Source organism: Cupressus sempervirens, chromosome 10 (genome assembly GCF_028749045.1).
Source record: "Cupressus sempervirens isolate cs-2001-9-10 chromosome 10, ASM2874904v1, whole genome shotgun sequence".
In the NCBI taxonomy this organism is placed as follows: domain Eukaryota; kingdom Viridiplantae; phylum Streptophyta; class Pinopsida; order Cupressales; family Cupressaceae; genus Cupressus; species Cupressus sempervirens.
Window position 1 is genome coordinate 190,644,646 of NC_143127.1, and position 22,716 is coordinate 190,667,361.

General features: G+C 35.1%; 1 protein-coding gene across 1 annotated transcript in view; it reads left to right on the forward strand.

Annotated features, from left to right (window-relative positions):
* RRP41L (3'-5'-exoribonuclease family protein) overlaps positions 1-2,658 on the forward strand; it is a 64,452-nt gene extending 61,794 nt beyond the window's left edge. Inside the window, exons 6-7 of the mRNA XM_089803938.1 lie at positions 1,840-1,989; positions 2,219-2,658. Of these exons, the coding sequence (XP_089660064.1) occupies positions 1,840-1,989; positions 2,219-2,299 (231 nt within the window). The 3' untranslated portion in view covers positions 2,300-2,658. The remainder of the gene's footprint in view (positions 1-1,839; positions 1,990-2,218) is intronic.
* The last annotated feature ends 20,058 nt before the right edge of the window (positions 2,659-22,716 follow it).

A 22,716-nucleotide genomic window follows, 5' to 3' on the forward strand; every position in this document is an offset into this window, starting at 1 on the left:
CTTGGTTGGAGTTTCCTGATAGGGGAAGGAATCCATTAGCTGCCCATGCACCAATAATCACTCACCTCTTGCACACCTAACCCCCAAATTACCATCTTAATGAATATTTAATACATGATAATCAAAAGCCCACTAGGATATTTCACGTGTACCAATAGTTGCCCACTTGTGCACTCAGTAATTTATTGAATATTTAATTAGAGGAGTTGTGTAACTTTTATTTGACCATAATGCATGGTAATTGGGACATTTGTGTATAGGTTTTGGTTGAAGCATTATATTAGAAGAATATAGATTAGAACAGTAGTGTACTTTCATTTTGGTGGTTATAGCACATGTTTCTTGTGACATCTATGAAAAGGTATTGGGCTTCACTTCTAAATGACCACTTTTTGACCTTTTTGCACATAACAAATCCTCCCACGTTGGTTGTAACTGAGCAGAAGCTGAATCTATGGCTTTAAGCTCTTAAGTCAAATATAAAGAAACCTGAAAAAAATCCTTGAAATCCAATGTATCGTTTAGAAGCTTAGGGTGTGTGAAGCTAGGGTAGTTGAGTACTGGGTTCTTTTCCCTACCTCCATTTTCTAGTTTTTCTTTAGAAATGAATTGATGTTGAGGATTTCATGGTCTTATTTTTCCTGATAATCAACAATAGAGATATACGTGTGCTTGGTAAAAGTGCGGACATATAGAGCAGAAATAAATAATAGATTAAGAAAATTCAGAAAGGACTAGAAAGAAGAATTTAAAAGTAACTTACATTTCTTCCTCTGACAAGGCCCCAAAGATTAAGCGCAAGTATCCAATGTTTATCAAAGAAAAAAAAGGATGAAAAGATGGTGTCTCTGGTCCAAATGGGGCACTAAATGCCACATTGGATATATCATATAATTAATAGAGTAGGGGTACAATCGAATCAACTTCAACCACTATCACTAGAGAGGGTGTTATGGGGAAATAACATTTCATCTAGAGATAAACATAATAAACATAATTTAAAGGTTGATCAATTTTTATTAGAGCCTCTAGCCTCCTATTTTTCTAGGATCTCAACTGTTCATGTTCTTTGCTACCAATTAAGTGGCTATAATGGCCCTGTTATTTGTCGTAGAGTTTTCAACAGTTTTTCTTCACTATTAGATATAGGAAAAGAAAAATTGTGAGAGCTCTTTAAAGGAAGTACTTCTATATTAGCATTTAAGTTTCTAGTTCAAAAAAATCTGAAGTTTGTATTTTTGACATTCTCTGGAATTTGAACCTTGAATCTGTGCTACCAGACGATAGCACATTATTCCTGAATGTGGTTTTCAAAAATGTGTTTAAATTGTTAATTTTATATTTTGTGTATCGAATTCTTGACTCAGAAAATCTACACCCTTGCTGCAGATGTATCCTGCTTATTCACCTGCTCTGTTTAACTTAGCCTTTGTTTGGTCACGTAAACTTCAACCATGAATTTTTTAACATGCTCAATGGTGAGCTTCATGATCTTTTTGTAGTTATAACATTAGCATGGTGGTTGTTGGTATGTTGAATTTCTAAGGAAACTAGAAGGCTCTGATTATTCAACGCATTTTGAACATTGCCTTATTATTAACAGGTTGCCTACGCAGCTTCACTAAATCTAAAGCATCCTTTCACTGAGGTTACCTAATATTATTTTATGGCTGCTTGCTCAATAAAAGCAGATATTTTAAAATTGACTGGTGTGGGAAATGTATATGTTTTATTCAGACATTGGACATGGAAACATTGTCTTGGTGGCAACTGGGTTCTTTGTTACGACTTTTTAATTCCTTTCAAGGGTTTCTTACTTCGCTCTGGTATTTCTTTCAGGCATCTATTGGTAGAGATCTTGTTATTGATCCAACTTCAGAAGAGGAGGATTGCCAAGATGGAGGATTGACGGTCGCATGCATGCCTTCTCGAAATGAGATCACACAGCTTACCATTAATGGAGAGTGGTCTACCACAGCAGTGTCTGAGGTAGGATTATAGAGACAACTTATCTTGTTCTTCAGTTGTCAACTTCTGCAATTTTGACAACAGTAACAAATAAGCCAGTTAAAATTAATTGCTTCACAATCAGCTTTGATCATTAATTTTGAAAATGAGTGTGTTGAATGAATTGCAAGCGCCAAAACCCATGTGCATTTTTAATTTCTTTTATTTACTGTATGGCAGTAATGAATAATGTTACATGTCTTGCTTGCAGGCTTTGAACCTTTGTCTTGATGCATGTAGAAAGCTTGCCGATATTGTGCGAGTATGTCTGAAAGAATCAGCGACTGAGTAATAATGAACCGGAGTGCTTTAAATAGTTTGAAAATGACGATGCTCAATTTTTTAAATGAGTTGGTGAAGATAGGAGTAAGCTTGAGAGAATATCGTTGTGTCCAATTTTGCCCACTGTTCCGTGTACTCCCTTGTATAGGAAATTGACTGTGCTTATATCCATACACGTTTCCAGATGCTTCATGCAATTATGGTCTACATTAACAAATAGAATTGTTTTAGGCATTGAAGGATATTTCTTTTTTCATGGACACCGTAAAATAAACAGAAAAAAACAGTGTATCGAATGGATTTTGGTAAATGCTCATACAAAAGCTATACCTGAGAGCAATATACCTTGCAATTTATCATTTACATGTATCTATGTTGTTTAAATGTGTGTATGTATATGTCACCATTATTATGCCGAACGCATTCCCTATATAAGATAAGATGGACAAGCTGATTTTGTCCATCTAACGATTGAGAGTATTTTAGAACCCTAGGACGACCTTCCAAGACATCCTGGTCACTGGTTGCTATTGTAAAGAGTCATTAATTTGGTCGCTTGTTTGTCAACAGAGTCATTTAGTTGTCACAATACTTTATCAAAGTCGTCGTACTTTCGCAAGTTACCAATTTTTTTTTTAAATGTACAAGAAATTTCATTCGCGTTTACACAGTGAAGTGGGAGTGGCTTCAAGACATCCTTTATTATATATTATTCATTAATTAGAGGCGCTCAAAGCCACAGAAAAAGAGATATTGATGCGTGTTCTAGAAATCCTATTTCTGCTCTTGCACGTTAATGGCGCTGCGTGTTGCTCCAGGCATGATAGAGATTCCCTTGTGCATTTTGAGGCATGGTTTCAACTGTTGTACGTGAAATGGAATTCAATGCCATCCTCACATACATCGTGCCAATCTCCACACTTCCCACGATACTTATTGTGATGGTAAGTCCCTCAACAATTTAACTGGGCATTTTGTCTCCCCCTTGTTCAATCTGCAACACTTGGAGCACCTGGATCTCAGCTTCAATAACTAATCTGAAGTCAGGATTGGAAAGCGATGAGTTGGGCAACACTCTATCCGCCATGTAATCTCTCGCCCGCCTTCAAATGCCTGGCTGTGACCTGTCTGGAAAAATTACACGAGCCTTCTCGTCAGGCCATGGCAGGCAATCTGGGCCTCTCTTCCATCACAAGCCCTGGCATGGGCGACGCCAACAGTCATTATGTGGTTCGGTCATTAATTTGTTAGTTTTATTATTATTTTTCATCTAGTTTCGTTAAATGGCGTGTTAACTAGTGCCGTTTCTTCTGAATGCGATTGTGGACCCCACGAAAGGAGTGGGATATTTCTGGCCTCAGTCGCCCTTTAATGCGCCTATGTTGATGGGTGTCGTCTACTGGGGTAACATAGAATGGCATTTTTATAAGTCTTGGTATTTTAGCGCTCGAAAGAATGGGTGAAATGCTTAGGGTATTACACTACATTGCCGTTTAGTAGATCAGCTCTGTTGTTTTAGAGATAGATAGGTAGTATAGTAATTTATACATTATTGTGTGTTTATAGGTGTAGCTACAAAATATTGTAATATTTCTTATTTTTTAATAAAAATATGTTTGGTTAATTGATCGACTCGACTTTTGAGTATATTGTGGTTGCATATTAATCTTTATGGTGCAACACCGGTTTTTCAATGTATTTTAACATTGCTATGGGTGCATATAAGTTGTCCCATAGCCAAAACCCTGTTGATGGGGATGTTGCAGGTTTCTTTTCTATAAGTTTTTGGCACTTCCTTAATGGTGCCATGTGCTCTCGTGTAACAAATTGAGAGTGACTTTTTAAAATATAGTTTCAAAACAAAGATATAATTTGATTTATGTGAAAAGAGGGATTATTTAGCCTTCACTCGAAAGTTACGGATTAGGGAAACAAGAGAGCATTCAAACTATAGAGGTTATGTCAAAGATCGAGTTGATTTGATTTTTTCTTCCTAAATCGACTCATGTAAAAAATTGTTAAAAGAAGATATTCATCATTAAAATATAGATTTTTCATCTTTCTAACAAAATAAAAGTCTATTGTTAGGCAAGAGCCTACAACACAACGGTAAATTGTGAGCCTCTTATTGTAGAGGTCTTGGGTTCGAATCTACTCACATTTAATAAATAATAATAATTATTAATCTTGGCTTCAGCCTCTTACCGATCAAAATAAAAAAAATCTATTTTTAATATGCATTATTCATCTTGACCGGTTTTGAACCATACTTTTGGAAATATTATTATTTAATATATAAGTAGCAAAATAAATAAATGTCCATATATGTATATGTATCATTATTAATTTTTAGTACAATTACACCCAATTTTTTCAAATAAAACATTAAATTGTACTTGAAAATACACAATTAAAATATATTAATCTTAATATATATGTAAAGTAAATTTACAATATCTATTTTCCCATTTGAACTTACATATTTTAGATTAAGATACTATTCATAAAAAACAAATTTAAATATTAATAATATAAGAATATTAAAGTGTAAAAATAATGTTTAAAATAATTTAATGAAAAATTAATTTTTATTGTTGTGTACACTAACTAATTAAATTACAATGCATGTAGATATTAACAATAATTATGTATAGAAATCTTGAAGACATTTGGGATGGATGAGCTAAGCTAATTGGCACACCTATGGCAATTGGAGTGAATTTATCAAAAGAAGACATAATTGGTGAGGTAAATGAGACTCAATACATATCTAGGATTGGTAAGTTACAATATGTTGTGTTGAGGGAGAAAATGACAATGATGATAATAATGCAAGCAAGACTAAGCAAGTTGAACACTTTCTCCCTGAGCCATTAAATACAAGAGAGAGAGGATTCCAAACGTAACTCTCAATAAGCCCTAAATTTGATTAGCACAACCGAAAGGAGGATAAAGGGATGCCAATGCAAAATCTAGAAACTCCTCAAGGAAGTATGCTAGCAAGCTCTATTTTATGCAATGTAAACAAGGGATAGACAAGTATAGATTTGAAACACACATAAATAGCCTAATAGAGATATGAAAGTAAATGTATGCTAAGAGGGAAAATAAGAGACAAGGTACTCACCTTGAAATATGAAGCAAAAGATGTGCTTTAGCTCCAAAACTTGCAGACCTGAATTATTTTTGAACTTCCAATTGGGGATCTCGATGTAAAACGATGAAAGGAACGAAACCCATAAATCTCCCTAAAAACGAAGACTAAAGGACTAGGTTGACTTGGTTGATGCAATCCAATGACTTGAAACTAAATTCTCTAGGAAACTCATGAAAAGTCGGTTCTAGATCTATAAACCTTTTATTGATTTCCTACAAATCTGCAACACATTTTTTGAGTGTGTGGCTATAAAGGGATTTTCCTAAGTCAACCCCCTATTTTTGGGGATTTCCACCTCCATGAATCATTAGGGAAAATGTATCGTGTATGTACGTATCTAGATTTGTAGATCTAGAATGCAAATATTCTAAAATTCTAAGAATCTACTTCATGAGTGAAACTCTAGCGTGTAATTGTGCATGTATGTAAATGTATGAAGGTGCATATCATATTTGAAACATGAAGTAGAAATCCCTAAGATGAAAGTACTCTAAACCATCTTTGAGATCCCTTCGCAACTCTATGTTTGATATGAATACCTTTGAATACTTGATGAAGAATAATAACCTCATTTCCAATGAAGAAATAAGGACCCAGTTGTTTTTCTCACCTTGCAATTGTTCTAAGTTAGATTGGGGTGTCCACATGTGCTTTCTCCTTGCTCCTCTCATGTACAAATTAGGGAATGATTGACTTTTTATAGTGGATTTGTAGAATATTTGCAAAATTACTCCGCAAGGGGAGACTCCACAAGCATGATTTTATCGAAGGAGTTAAAAATGTTACTAAGCCCAGAATCATCGAAAGCTCTAGTACTAGGCTAACTCGGGTCAAACTAGTGTGGACTAGGTCAACTTGGGTTGACCTAGTCTGGAAGGTCAACCTTCAAGGTCTCCTTGTTCTAGATTCCAGACTAGTAAGGGTCAGTGATGGAATAGGTGTGCCAAATTGTCACCCAAAGATCCAATCTAGGATTTTGGGGACCTAAGAAGAAATGATAGTCACAGAATAAAGTCTAAATGTAGTGAATGTGTGAAGAATGAGGGAAATCAAGGAAGATTTATTAGGTCATACCTTAGTTTCGCCTAAGAGAAAGAGGAGAAAATAAGTAAAGTGTGTGCTTAAGGTGTGAATATAAAATGCAAACAAACTAAAAATGAGTTAAAAACGTCTTAAATTGAAGTGCATCCAATTTAAGATGATACATTTAGCCTTCATTTTAGCAGGCTATGACATTGTGTGCATATGCAAGCTAAAGCAAGAAAACATTATTATAACTTGTAAAAAAATGGATATAGCAAAGTCCATATATGCAAATCCTGCAAGAAAACATTAACAATCGTATCTTGCAAAACCACAAGTTAGTGATAATCAAATTTCACCTAGGACTTACTATAGAAGATAGTGAAGCTCGCAGATAGCCATGCTCCCCGTTGTTTCAACTTGCTCATTCAGAAAAAGTCAAACAAGGGATCACACTGAATGCATAAACTATAGATAAAGATGATGACAAGAAGCCCCCAAAATAATACTAAATGAAATTTGAATGCTCTAAGAGGGTCTTGAAAGGTTAGATGAATGAATCACAATTCCAACGCTTATGACGGGGAAGAAATCCGAGTTGCCAAGCTTAAGATATGATGGAAAAAGTGAATAGGTGTATTACTTGCAAATTAGGGTTTTGTAAAACATATTCAAAATTTAACCTAGAAGATTGTTATATAAGCTTATGTTACCTTTTGAAATCTCATTTATTACCTTGTGCTTGAAGGAAAGAAGAAGGATGTTGAAGATGAAGCCACTACACCCATACAGATGGAGGTGCTCTGATAGGATGTACTAGATGGTTTCGTACTTGAGGAGGTAAGCATTGGATCCATACTTTGCATCATTTCATGTCTTTTTTTGCATTTACGCTTCCATAGATGTAGAAATTAGTCATAGAGGTGATTTGTAGAGTTGTAAGGAGGTCAATCTACTTTTGGGTCAAGTCAACCTAGTCTCAAGGGTATCTAGAGTGTCCTAGGGTCATGTTGACCTAGCCTAGAGGCAAGTAAACCTAGTCCCCAACGATGTTGACCTAGTCCTAGGAAAGTCAACCTAGTCCCTAAGAGGTCAACCTAGTCCAAATGCAGACTAGGTGGATTGCAGAGTTGGTATGTTGGACTAATGGATCTCTTATTTGAGGCTTCTACAAGCTCCACCAATCATGAAGGAGCACTACATGTCGGATATCATGATATACATCCTAGAGCACATCCATGATCTAGGAGCAACAAATAGTTAGATACTTAGGGATATAGGGTTATATTGGGTAGCACAACAATGACAACTGAGGTTTCACAATGGTATGCTACCAGTATTGATGGTTAGATGGGATTAGACTACATGCTCATTCCACTTACCAATGGGAGAGATGATAGTCACCTTGGAGAATGTGTACCAGATCTTGCACTTACCAGTTTGTGGATTGACAGTGAGACCTCGAGGACATAGATCACATGTAGTGATAGGCACAGGTTTTGAGTACTATATAGGTATGCCATACAAAGACACAAGCAAACTAGACCAGGTGCACATGAAGGGCACCATTCTTGGGTGAACACCTCTGCTCAATAAGATAGTGCCATGCGTCACTGCCACTACTGTCATACCTGATATGAAGGGTGCAATATTCCTGAATCCTCTAGCACATATAGTCAGACATATGGAGAGAGAGTCCACAAAGTATGCATGGGGACATAACATGATAGTGCATTTGTACAACGAGCTAGGGAAATGTGTTAGATATTAGCGATCGAGTATGATGACATGTACACTCTTACAAGTGTGGACCTTTGAGTACTTCACATGCACTAGACCATTTGGGTTCCCAACTGAGATTCCAAAAGAGTCGATGAGAGTGTATGCTTATGCACTACGCCATTCCTAGTAGTTTGGAGATATATTATACTAGAGGATCAGAGTCAACTGGCTATAATCTATTGATGTTACTGGAGATGCTACCATCTCATGATAGCATGACCTGACTCAGCGGTGCAACTAAGATGGATGCAGAGGCAGAGGGTTTTAGAGGGTAGGCGTGAGTACATAGAGCTCCCTACTATTATGATTGAGTGATGTGATAGTTTAGTCTTCAACAAGGTCCTCCATCTGTGCCCCAATATTCATATGAAGCTAAATACAAAGATATCTTTGGGACCAACGATCGATTGACAATAGATGATGTGACATTGATAGATACCAAGGGTCCAAATGACATAAAGGTAGGCCCTACATTGGAGGATGTACGAGTATCTAAAGACTACAATATTTTAGTGTTGAGGGTGTGAGATCCATATTCCCAGATGACTACCCTACAAGTGATCTGAGTCCATATTCCAGAGTATCATGAGGAGAAAATGATGTAGATGAGAGTGATGATGAAGAAAAGGATGATGATTATGATGATGATGACGACGAGGCTCCACAAGAGGGGGAGATGATGGATGTTGAAGGTGAGGAGGATACACTAGTAGTGGGTGGGAGGATATGAGAGGATGTCATCTCTTATAGCAACCAAACCGCTACAATCTTGTACACCACGAGGTTAGACCGAGATCCCTCCTAGGACCAGACATGCAAAGCATAGAGAATCGAGCCAATCGCCCCCAACTACCCATATTTGAGACATATAACTTAGGTTCTGAGAAGGAGATCTAGGCATGAAAGATGGTATAGTTTCATTACATATTGGATATTGACATAAGATAGATAACTAATAAAATATGATTTGTATAGCTAGTATAGAGGAGTGGAGATCCTTCGTAAGGGACATCCTAATGGACATGACCATAGAGGAGAAGATTTCATCCACTTCATAGATTCAATATGCAAGGAGGTGAGATCCTAGGCAATATTCATACATCTTTACACCTGTAGTAGTGGAGCTATAGTTGATACGAGAGAAGCTAGATCAATAGGGTTGCGAGCTACAGGAGTTACGTGTGCACCAATGTAGATCTCATAGATGATCATAGAGGAGTACATCTAAGAGTCACACATATGTGTTGACAACCTAGTAGACTGCCCCATCATCACATCATAGAGCAGAGACATCAAGATCTCACCATCCTATGAACGAGAGTTTATTATACTATTTTTATATAGTAGTGCCTACTATGTATACCAAAACAATTTGATTACATACATACATACATACATACATATGTATATATGAACATGTTTTACTAGTCATTCTTCTAATTAATTTGCACAATTAACAAAGAAAGAAAGAAAACATGGGGATGAAGATATCATGTACTTAGCATTTTTAACATCATTTTTATGCTATAAAAAGGAAAAATATAAGCACATAATATAGAAAAATGAATGATTAAACATAATAATGACGTAAATGAATAATATTAATAGGTTCCTTAAAAGGCATCCCATTCATATCAGTAATTTTGTATGCACCATATCCATATACTTTTGTAATAACATAAGAACCTAACTGGTTAGGACTAAACTTCCCTTTTTTACCCAGCAAGGCACTTACATTCCTTTGATTCTCATAAAGAACTAAATTGCCTACCAAAAACGAGTGTTCAATCACTTTACCATTATATCTTTTGTTTACTATTTTATGATAAGCCATGATGTGTACCAGAGCATTGATTCATTGTTCATGTAACATCTCAAGCTCTTGTAAATGTTGTTCCTGAAAGTATCCTTATCAATTATACCTTTGAAAGAAACTCTCAAAGAAAGAATCTCTAATTCTACAGGCATTATCGCATCTTCCCCAAACACTAAGCTATAAGGAGATGTTCGAGTTGTAGCTCAAACACTAGTTCTATAAGCCCATAACAGCATAAATTGAGTGTTCCAATCCTTAAAGTGTTTAGTAACTATATTCTGAAGGATCTATTTGATGACTTTATTAGGGGCTTCATCTTGTCCATTAGATTGAGGGAAATAAGGAGAAGAAAAATGACGATGAATAGGATATTTTTGAAAAAAGGCCTTAGCTTCCTTATTTTTAAATTGAGCTCCATTATCCGAAATGATAGCCATAGGGATACCGAATATATAGCGATACTTTTTTGAAAGATAAAGTCACAAATCACATCCACAGTGGTAGAGCGAAGAGGCACAATGTCTACCCACTTAGTGATCTAATCTTTAGTAGTGAGAATATAAGTATGTTCTTGAGAGGGATGATAAATCTTACCAATAAGATAAAATCTCCACACACTAAAATGCCATAGTGGAACTTGAGAACACAAAGCATACGTAGGAGTATGCATGAGATTATTATGGCGTTGACACTACAAACACATTTTGAAAAAAGTGAAAGAATCTTGTTCCATAGCCTGCCTATGATATCCCATTCAAAGGAGTTTGTTAACTAAGGATATCCCACAAAACACCCCTCGCTTGATTCGCATGGGCTTCTTGCAAAGCCACAAGGATTTCAGCTTTAGTAAGGTAGCTAAGGAGGGACCATCATAAGACCTCTTATAAAGAATATCAACAAGGATGATATAAAAGGTTGCAAGTTTTTGGATCCTATTCCTAAATTCATAGTTATAGACTCGGAGAACAATCCATATTTAAGGTATTAATAAATGTGAGAATACCCCTCATCTAAATGTAAATTAAGACATGTTACATTTAATGAGGTATCATGTGAAATTTCATGTTAAAAAAGAGTATGAATTATGAATTGGAAATCTAATACAACTTCCTCTAAAGTAAGAAGGGTTTTTGTACTAGCCATAGCATTAGCGTGCTAATTATCCTTCCTAGGTAGGTTATGAATAGAAAAGGAAACAAAATTTCTAAGCAGATCGACAACTAGATCCTTGTACTTAGTCAATTTATTATTATTAGCTTGATAGGTACCATTAATTTGTGTATGAAAAGTTGCGAATCACCAAAGATCTTAATGTTCTTAATGTGTAAGGGTAACTCCTCTTTTAAACCAACAATTAGGGCTCCATACTCAATAATACTATTAGTACAAAAAAGATGAGCTTGTAAGACAAAGGAATAGGTTTTCATAAATAAGGGTATTAATATAATGCTATCTCTAGATTTACTTTGATATCTAGATCCATCAAAAAATAATTCTCATGTCTCATCTATATCAATAGGCAAGACAAATCCATCATGAAACTCAATAGATTCTATTGTTCTATTCCATCTGAACATTTCCCAATTTTAATAACCTTTTCAGAATGATCTTGATTAACATGCACATCTATTGTCTCAATGATTATAATATTTCTTTTTTGTGCTTCCTCCATAGAAGTAAGATGATAAACATGTTCGAGTTCAGTTTATTCTCCAAAATATCCATTAATATCTAAGCAATGCAAAATTCTCTTATTATGGTGGAAAGGAGGTAAATCCTAATATGCACCTAAAAAGTCAGCCAAAGTGTCATTAAAGGAGAAAACATTCAAAGAAGGTGATTGTCCAAATGTGATAAGATGCTGGTTTGATAACTTTAATGAACCACTACAAATATGATTCACATTCGGAAAGAAAGAAGTTTTCTTATAATGATTAAATCCCAAACCATAGATATGCTCACAACCATTGTTAGATAAAGGAACTTGTATTCCTTGTTCAAATTTTCCACATTCCTGACCATAAAACCCATGCTTAGCGAACAAATTGTATTTCGGACCATAACAATCATCCATGTCAGAGATAGTCTAGGGAGCTTCATAAGAAACTATCTCCTAAAAATCTAGTGTAATAGTTAAATGGTTTCCTTAGATGAAGCATATATGACATTATTAATTAATTCTCCATAAAGAGGATTTGAAACAACTCTTTCATCCTTGAGTTATTTAGGTTCCTTCATAAAAGAAAGTTCAGAAACTTTGTATCCTCGAATGAATGTCAGATTAAAATCTAAAGTACCCTAGTCATCTTTAGATAAAGAAGATGAAGGTTCTTCACTTGGTTGATTTTTAGCTTCAAATTTTCTTTTTCTCTTCCCTAAGTTTTGACACCTTAGAATATTAAGCATTATAGAAACTATTAGGTCTTGATGGGACTCAAAATTACATTCCCGTTTGAGTACCATTGTAAACTTTTGAGTCAAATTGAGCCCTATAAATGCTTTTAATGCATGTGTACTCGACTATTCTTTTAAGGCTTATGAGGTGTTTTATGCTTCTAACACCTTTCATTCAATATATCCATGTGTCCCATATTGATAAATTGTCATTCTGAGTCATTTCGTGAAGTTTCGATTTGAGCAATGTTCAAATTTGCATTTTTGCCCTAGTGTCAAGTAATTTGCATTTGAATATCTTGCATCAGATTAATTTTCATGACTCACTGCTTTGGAAGTATTTAACACACATATCAAAGAACCTATGTTTCAATTTTCATATCGTTTCGATATGTTTTGATTAGCTTTTGAATCCCTCAAAGTTTGTTATTTACTATTGTCTTGCTAATGCACATTTCTCAAAATTTCGGGAGGCCTTGTTTGACTAGTTATAACTTTGACCCAATTGACCATATTGAGAAAATTCTAATTTGCAATGCATTCTAGAGGTAAGACACTTGCTATGTTCCATATTTGATCCTATGATGAATCCGTTCGATCAATTTTCAAACGTGATTCCAAATGCAATTTGTGATGTTTTACTAGTGTTTAAAAGTGCAAATTGTTCAGTACCCCTGTTCAGGAGGTCATAACTTTGAATTCGTGACTGTCTAGACCAAATGGATTATACCACTATATTCCACTCTGAAAATTCTTTAAGTGTGCTAGTTTTTGAATCTTGACCAATCCATCCATTTTGTTTGTGGAAATCACTATTCTACCAATGTTCCCAGTCCTGCAATTCTGAGTACCTAACTTCATACACTTGCCAAATTTGCCAAAAAAAAAATTTATACTCTCCTCGTGACAATGAACTAGTGCCCCAGTTTTGAAGCCCTCAAGTACTTGTTTGACTTGTTTTCCAAGCCAAAAACAAACACACATTATTGTTTTCTGACATGTTTGTTTGTAGGTAGTTTTAAGTGCGCAACTTTCATGGTCAATATCTTTTGACCTCGAAGTCGTCATGAGACGAGATATGACAGGGTGCAAGAATGTGGAACAAAGAATCCGTATGTTTGATTTCAAGGCTCAGTCAAATGTTTTAGTCAGTTTTTACAGCCAACTTAGAGGCCTCCTTGTTGGGGTAAACTTAGTTTTAAATGATTGATCAGTGCTTGATTTCAATTTTAATCAATGAATTGCTCGTTGGATCAACTTGATAGTTCAGTTGTTTGAAAATAATTTTTTTTGAGCCGGACCCACTTTGGGGCTTGACGAATTTCATCAGATTGCTGACAACTTGTGAGGATTCAGGATGTTTTAAGAGGAATGATTGTAATGACTCTGATTATTATAGGATTTCGATGTATGTATATTGTCTTTTGATATCAAATGGATATGGGGGGGGTGCATACACATGATGGACAACTATGGAGCTAAATCCATGAAGCAACAATTTTTATTTGTTGCTTCAAATGGTGGTCATGTTTGTCAGCCATTGATGATTGCATATAAAGGGATCTCTAGAGTGAAAGAACATCACATGAAAGAATTAAAGGATGACTCCTGAATGTTCGATGACTTCTTGAGGAGAGGGTAGTGATTCGAGCACAAAACTTTGATCCATCATACACATCAGTAGAGATAGATGACATAATGTGGCATGTGGTTGGGGAGCAATGTACAACATAGGTCATGCCCTAAACAATGTTTTCCAATCCAAACAGTGGTGATGCATTGGCTTTTTTCCAAAAAAAGGAACAGAAATGGTTCTGAAGAAATTGAATCAAACATGCCTGACTTGTTTAGATGGAAGATCCCTCGTAGCTACGAGAGCAAGTCTTGTGATGTTTGGAAAACAAAATTTTCTGGGCATATTAGTGTGGGAAAGATAAAATGCGACACGAGAGCCCCCATTATACTTGTGGATCACTCGTAGAAGAGGTGAACCCTTGGAGTATATGAACTTGCATCTCACGCTTATTGAACAGTCCCCTGCAACGAAAACAACATCCTTGTGCAGTCCTCAGCGGGTCCCTGCCTGGATTAAACCTTTCTTGCAAGCATGGGTGAAAAAGGCAGAATAAGGGGATGACACTTCAAAAACCAAATACAAATTCTTCTTACCTTTTTCTCCTCTCTGTTAGCTCATCCACACCCAATTTTGCTTCCTCTCAATGCATACAAGAGGGTAGAGAATTTCAAACAAGGGAGTTACGCACATGGCAGTAGGTTCAAGATGGGATCCCATTTTTTGACCAAGTGGCATTCGAGTGTTGGGAACCTAGTCCTATGGAGGAAGATCCATCCGAAGTTCATAGCATAGAAATACATGCATTTCAAAAGTGGATGGACATTTTGGCATTTGATTTTTCGGTAGGGATGCGATGAGTAAAAATGGCAGAAACTTGGGCTCGTTTTAACCACAACAAGCTTTCACTTCTATTTTATGCACTGCCTTGGATGGACATAGAGATGTCCACATGCTTAGTTAATCACATGGTGTGCTATCCTTGCTTTTATTGTATAGAGGAAATGCCGAATATGCTTTGGTTTTTCGATGTGAGTAGACAATGGACGTGATTGCAACTGTCGGATGGATGGTCTTTCATATTAGATGAAGTCGCCAGTAACTTGATGAAGGTGCCTGATTATAGATTGTTAGTCCCACATTGAGCGGGCTAATGTTTCTAAATACCTTTTTATGTACACTGTTACCTTCTACGTTAGTGTCTTAAAAACACATCGACTTTTGAAGTTGTAACCTCGTGTGGTGGACCCATGGACAAGGTAGTGGACATCAAAGTCAACACGTTTTGACCTAGCATGTGGTAAAATGGAGTGCCACGTGGCAAGCATCCAAATGTTGTTGTAAGTTCAAGAAATGGAGCTCCAATGTTATGCCAGTTCGTAGCGTTGAAAGAGGCAAGTATTGGAGCTATGATGTCAAGATTGGCATAGGATCGAGAGGTGAAAAATGGAGTCTTGAGATGTTACGATGAATCGCAAGTTCAGAGGTTGAAATTTGAAGGGCTGCAAATCTATGATGGATCGTGTGGTCGGGAAGCTTAATTTAATGAAGTTGCGATGTCATGACAATTTGTAGCGTTGGGAGAGGAAGTTAAAAGCCTTAAGATGTTATGATGATCCACCTTGTTCATATGGTCGGTAGCCTCCAATTTAGGAGTTAAGATAATACGGCAATGCTTGGATTCATATAGTTGGGGGATAAAAAATGCAAGGATAAGATGATACAATTAATCGTAACATCATGAGTTTCATGAGTTTGTAAGATCGCAAGGCAAAAAAATCAAATGTTGCATGAAGTTGTTTGGGTCCCATTCCGTAACATTTGACCAGTGGAAGGATGACAAGTGGCGCTTGGGGATTGGAGAGATAAGGTAAAGACAAATAAAATTAAAATCATATCTCCAATTTGAACACCCATATTCTCAAAAAGTTGTTGAAAAGTGAAAAATTTAAATTGAATTTGAGATATTATATAGTTCAGACTATATAATTTTAAATTTTTTTCATTTTAATACCGAGTTCATGGCACGAGCCTAGAATTTTCAGACAAGCACCAAAGGCACAAGTTTTATCATAAATATGTAGTATTATATGCCACTGGAACTGGGAGAAGTTGAATTTTCCATTTATGTAGTCAAATTTTGCATAGGTCTTCAATAGTAGAAGTTACGGGTAGTTTTATAATTTTGGGGCATTCTTAGCAACAATGAGGATTTGATGTTTTCAAATGGAATAAAATTAGATTATGATCAAATTTGGATAGGATTAGATTCATTGACGACCATAAAGAATGAAATGAATTTTTTTGAGAGCAGTTGTAGGTGATAAAGTTTCTGTCAGTAGAGGCAATTGAAGATTCATAGCTAAGGGGCAGTAGAGGACAAACAAATTCAGATTGTAAACTCCTACACATCTTATCTGATATCTGATATCCCATCGGAGGAGGTTTTTTTCTCATTACTTTAAGGAGATATTTCAAACATTTTGCAACAGCTTTGATGAGATTTGATTTATAGTTGAAGAAAGAAGAGACAAGTTTCTACATCAATAGAAGGAAGGATTGGCAGTATCAGATTTGATCTAGGAGCCCTTTCCTAGTTATATATTTATCTTCTTTTCTCATTAGAAGGGCACCAATTTTTCTTGAAAATCCTTTCATTACTGTGATACCACAAGGATGGTTCCAATTTGAAGGTTTTCCATGATCGTGATACCATATTCTCAGTATTTCTCTGTTATGAACAGCATTTGTAATTCCTTTTAAGATTTTAGTTAATACAGTCATCTGTAGTGTATTCTTTGAGTCTTTGCATACACTTGATGTATTGATTTCAAGGAAATGAATACAAAGCTTTATTGAAAGTTTAATTCTAAAATTTGTCTCCTCTTTATGTGTTTGTAATTTTCTGTGATATATGTACAAGGTTCATATTGTCTAGTTGTAGCTTGGTTTTGAAGTTGTATGCCGTTGTGTGTCTTGTTGTTGGGTCAAGGACTTGAGTACATTTCTTGATATGCATTGACATAATTGTAGGGATCATAGAAGGGTAAATGACAAGTATGAATTTTGTTTTGAAGATAGATGTCTATTTGCAAGGTGAACGGATAGATAAGATATTTGAGTATGAGTATATTTTGGGTATCCATGTGTATGTTTAGACTTATTTAATGCCCAATGGATAAGGGAGTGGTCAACTTGGAGATTACATGTTGTTGCTGTTGCATACCTGGATTATGCCGATTCAAATCTTTGACCGAATATCTTTTCCCTTTCATGTTGAAGAGTTGAAAAGAGTTACCCTCACTTAGTTTATCATGTTCATAGGTCATATTAGTAGCTACCTCATGTCTATGATGTTTTCATAAGCATAGAAGATTCAAGGGTTTTATAAATCTTTTATATAGATTCAGTTATATTCTCTGACACTGGTATCATATAAAGAATTTGAGGTCCACTTGCCTAGGTCTTTTAGAGCCTGAAGAAGAAGGAGGGTAAATAGCCTTATAGTTGGCCTTGGTGTCTGAATAGGTACATTGAACACATGAATTAGCTGTCCCTATGTGTATGTGTTCTTATAACCGGGTTATTAAAAAATTGGTAATTCAGAAGCCAATAGGTCTATGATCTGCATGAAAAGTATACATCACATTGTCATAGATATATTTAACCTTGTATTGAAGAGTAGAGGGAATAACATGCATATTATGTAACCATGGTCTTCCCAAAAGAAGGTTATAGTTGAGAGGTCTATGCATCACATGAGTTAAAGTATCCAATAGAATATGACCAACCTTAATAGGAAGAGTTATAACTCCCAAAATTTTCCTAGCAATGTTATCAAAGCCATTGATAGAAAGACTATCAGACTTCATAGTAGACATATTAGAATTGATAGCTTTCAACATATACAAGCTACAAATATTCAACCATAACCCATTATCAATTAAATTTCTTTGGATAATATTTCCATTGATAAGGACTGCAAACATAAGAGTGTCATACTGATCTTGAACTTCCATAGGTGGAAAATCATCTTTAGTAAACACAAATTAAAGAGGAACAGATGCAACATGCACACACTCTAAGAAAGAATGTTACATTGATTAGGTGGAGGTTCAAGAAGGGTAGATTAAAGCCTTTTTTTAAAGCTTCATTATAAGTAGGAGATGTTTGAAGAAGTTCCCATAAAGATATCTTAGTGTGAGTAGCTCGTATTTACTCAACTAAATCATACTCCTTTCCAAAGGAACTAAGTAAAAATGATGCTTGAGGAAGCACTAGTTGAGAAGGTGGTAAAGGTGTAGGAGCTACCAAAATACTGGGCGAAGGGTTATTCCATGTTTGATATGTGTGAGAAACTAAAGTGTAATCTAGTTTCCCTTAAAGACTATAAGAGAATTATCATCCTGAGGAGCTCCCTTGAGAGTGATAACAAATTTTTGAGATGGACATCCTTTAAGAGTGATCACTACAACATTTGGGGTCAAATTGTGATGACAATTTGTGATGGCGGTGTACTTTGTGGTTTTTCATGTTTTTTTTGCAATTGTCCCCGACGCCATTGCAATACCAACTTTGGCATCGTAATTGCAACACCCACGTGAGTATAAAAGAAAAAGAAAAAATGATATAAATCATTCACAATTTGTTTTGATTATGGAGAGTTGTGTGCAAAAGACGGTGGAGAGCTTCGACAAACAAGGGTGGAGAGCTTTGAACATTTCCATGCCTCTGTGATTGGTGCATTTCATTGCTATGATCTCTGCATTTCGTTTTCATGCCCTTGCTCTGCAATTTTGTTGCCTTGCCCTTTCTTTGTGATTTTGTTTCCATGCCATGCCCTTGTGATCTCTGTGCCTTTGCTCTTTGATTTCATTTTCATGTCATGCCCTTGCTTTGCGATTTCATTGTCATGCCCTTGCTCTGCAATTTTCTTCAAGGGCTATGTGAATGTTTATTTCTCTTCCTTCTAAATATGCATCTCTGTATATTTCCTTCTAAATTAACATGTATATCTTAGAGATATTTTTAAGGGTGCTTATTACATATTAACACAATAGAAAAATTGATCTAGTTGCATACATATTCCAAAATTCAAATAATAAAATAATAAAACTCACTCAATCCATGATAAGTGACTTACCTCATGATCCTTCACAAAAATAATGCAGACTAGGAAAAATGGGCAGAGTTCACAAGAAATTATACAAAACATATCATAGCAGATATTGTTAGAAAGAAACTAACTATAACCTAGTTAAATGGGTCTAGTTGTTGATTAGATAGGTTGATTAAAAATTTCCGTAGAACTGTCATCAGATTAGGTACAATAAAATGAACATTCAGCTGTTCCCAACTAGTAGGATCAAATATAGTTTTTCGAGGTGATAAAATTACATATGCAAGGAATTGAAGAATAACTTCAGTCAAGAGTTAAGTGTAAGGAGTTGAAGAAGCAAGTTCTTCATTTGTGTCAATTCCATAATCACGAGGCTCATTCCCTTGTAGAAACCTTTGCTACAATGACATTACCTCTAAACCATGCAAAGGATGTTGAAGTGGTTCCTAACCTTGAAACATTCTTATAAGCATTTGATGCTTGAGATCATCACAGGGAGACTATGCCAATACTTGAAACACTCTTATAAGAAAATGCAGATGCAATACATGACAAATTGCACAACTTTTAGTCCTCCCAATATTTGGATTGTAAATTCTCAAAGACACTTGTAAGTGATTCCAATGTCATAGTACCTACCACAACACTTTACTGGATTCTATCCAGTGGGTCCCATAATATCCTTATGTTGTCTAGTTATTATTTTTGCCATGCAGTCTCTTTCTAAAGCCGCTCCTTCTCCTTCTCTTTCTAAAGTTACTCCTTCGCTATTATGACTTAAATTTTGATTATCAAACTTCTGAATATCTACCTCTACCTCATCTAAAATCAACTTCACATTGTGTTGCAACTCTGGCATAGGTGTTTGACCATCGATAGCTTTCATTTTAGCATTCAAGTTTTCAAGATTGGTCAACACCCTCATTTGTGGACCTCTCATGTCAAGTTCTTTTTGTACTATTTCAACACCATCTTCTTGCTTCTACGCTAACAGTTCTTCAGGTGCATTTGCTTGTAAAACATTAATTTTGTTGAACAATTGTAAACTCTTAGAAAGTGCATTGCTGTTTTCATGTATGCATGTATATGTATGTATGTATGCATGTATATATATATATGTGTGTGTGTGTGTGTGTGTGTGTGTGTGTGTGTGTGTGTGTGTGTGTGTGTGTGTGTACATATATACACATATCTGTGTGTCTATGTATGTATGTATGGTATGTATATATACAAAGAGATCTTATAGATTGTGGATTATTGAATATAAAAAGAAAAGAAAAGAAAACACAACAATAATCATTCCCATTTGTTTTGATTGATTGTGGAGACTTGTACATGAAAGAGGGTGGAGAGCTTTGAATGTTGATGGAGATCAATGTAGATCTACAATTTTGTTGTCATTCCCTTTTGATCACTGTAGTGATCTCTGTGCCCTTGCTCTGTGATTTTCTTCAAGGGGAGAAGAGGTACCTACCTATATGTTCTTTTTTATCCCTTCTAAGCATGTATCTCTTGTTCATATATAATAGGTTTGGTTAGATTCAAGGATAACTGATTATGATGATTGTATACATATGTGCATGTGTGTATACATACCAATTCACTATATGAACTGCTTTACATGCATACACATGCATAGTACTTGTGCTAAATTAAATTAAGCATTCATGTCTTGAATTCATACAAGCAATTATCTTTACATTCAATCGAAACTATTCATACCAAACTAAGTATGCATGAATTTGTACTTATAGATTATATTATCTTTTGGTGATTGAGTAAATATATCATGCATAATATTGTCTAGGTAATGATTGGATGCATTCACATTAAGTCATAATAGGATCAAGCAGATGATCCATGTATGTTACTTCATATTTGTTTTATTGAAGATTTTGTTTAACATAATCAGCAATACTAGAATTATACAACTACACGTAGTACTCTTGTATATTTTATTTAATAATATACATTTAAAACTATTATTTTTCTTAAAATTAGATTGTATATTTGTAATAGGCCATATGGAGGATTGCGTAAAATAAAATACCATATGTAGGTCAACAAATAACACCTATGTAATTCATGTCTATATTTGACCATATTCATGTCCCTGACTATGGTGGGATAGAAGGAAGGTGTACATGGATAGATTTGAGAAATAAAGATGACAATAATGTCTGGAGGAAGGAAATGATAGAGGGTAATATCTAGAAACAAATACAAGTAATTCTAATTAATCATTGTTCATATCTTTGGAAAAAAAATGCAAATAACCGTAGACCTAAATTTTACTAACATAGAATGTGCTCCATGTCCCAAAAAAGTAAAGGGCTTTTACAGGTGGTGTACAATTGCTCACTCAAGGGTGAATACTTGCTTGCATGGTAGAAGCAATTTTTGTAACTAGGGTTTTTTTCATGAAAATAGTATGATACACATGAATACCTTTGGCCTATGATCATTGGATATGAATCCACATAAGTTGTCTATAAAAAAGCATCATAATAATTTTATTTAAATCTCATCTCAGGATTTTATCTTCTAAATGAGTAGGGATTCTAAGTGAGTAGGGATATTATAATTTTGATAGTGGAGATATCAATTGGTCTTCAAGAATGAAACACAAGCTAGAAGTATATCTCTATGGCTCCATTATAGTGTCATCTTACTGATAAAGTAGTATTAATTCAAAATAGTCCACAAGTTTGAATATCTCTTACGATATGATCTTTATGTATGAGTGTAATTTATTATCTGGATAAATATCTGGAATTGCTATGCAGTTTGATAAAATGATAATGATGGACAAAGTGTGGTAATTGAAAGGTCAGATTTGGATTACTCAATTGCTCAATTTGTAGAGCTCATCTTTGACATAATTCTGATTATGTATAAGAGGATTATATGTTTCTTCAGTGTTACCAATATCTATGTTCATTCTGAATATGTACTCTTGCTTGCTTTTAGCACATTCTTTGACAACAATTTACCCTTCAACGATTGTTAGGGCCTAAGCTTTAGAATCAATGTAAGTTAATTTGCATGGTAGTAGAATTTCTTCAATTTATTGACACAATGCTAAGTGGAATTCAAAAAAATCACATTTCAATTCTCCGTTGGGGACATAATCATATTTTATTCCTTAAATTTGGATGCAGTAATGAGGGTTTAGCTCAGGCCATGGGAGAGCATTTGAGTTGTGAACATAAAATTGGGAACATTTGAGCTAGAAACAACATCTAATATTCTATAAGTCTCTCTCCTCTAAAGACCCATTACACGGAACCATTATCATCATTAGTAAACTCACTCTCCTTAGACGAATTCAATCAAAACTATTCATACCAAACTAAGTATGTAGAAATCAATACTTATAGATTGTATTATCTCTTGGTGATTGAGTAAAAATCAAATACAATTTTCCAAGGTGATAAAATTTCATATGCAGATGTATTTATATATGTGTATATGTATGTATGTATGTATATATGTATCCTAACATCTCTTCATTTTGTTGTCGTGTCCTTGTGATCTCTGCATCTCGTTCCATGCCCTTGTGA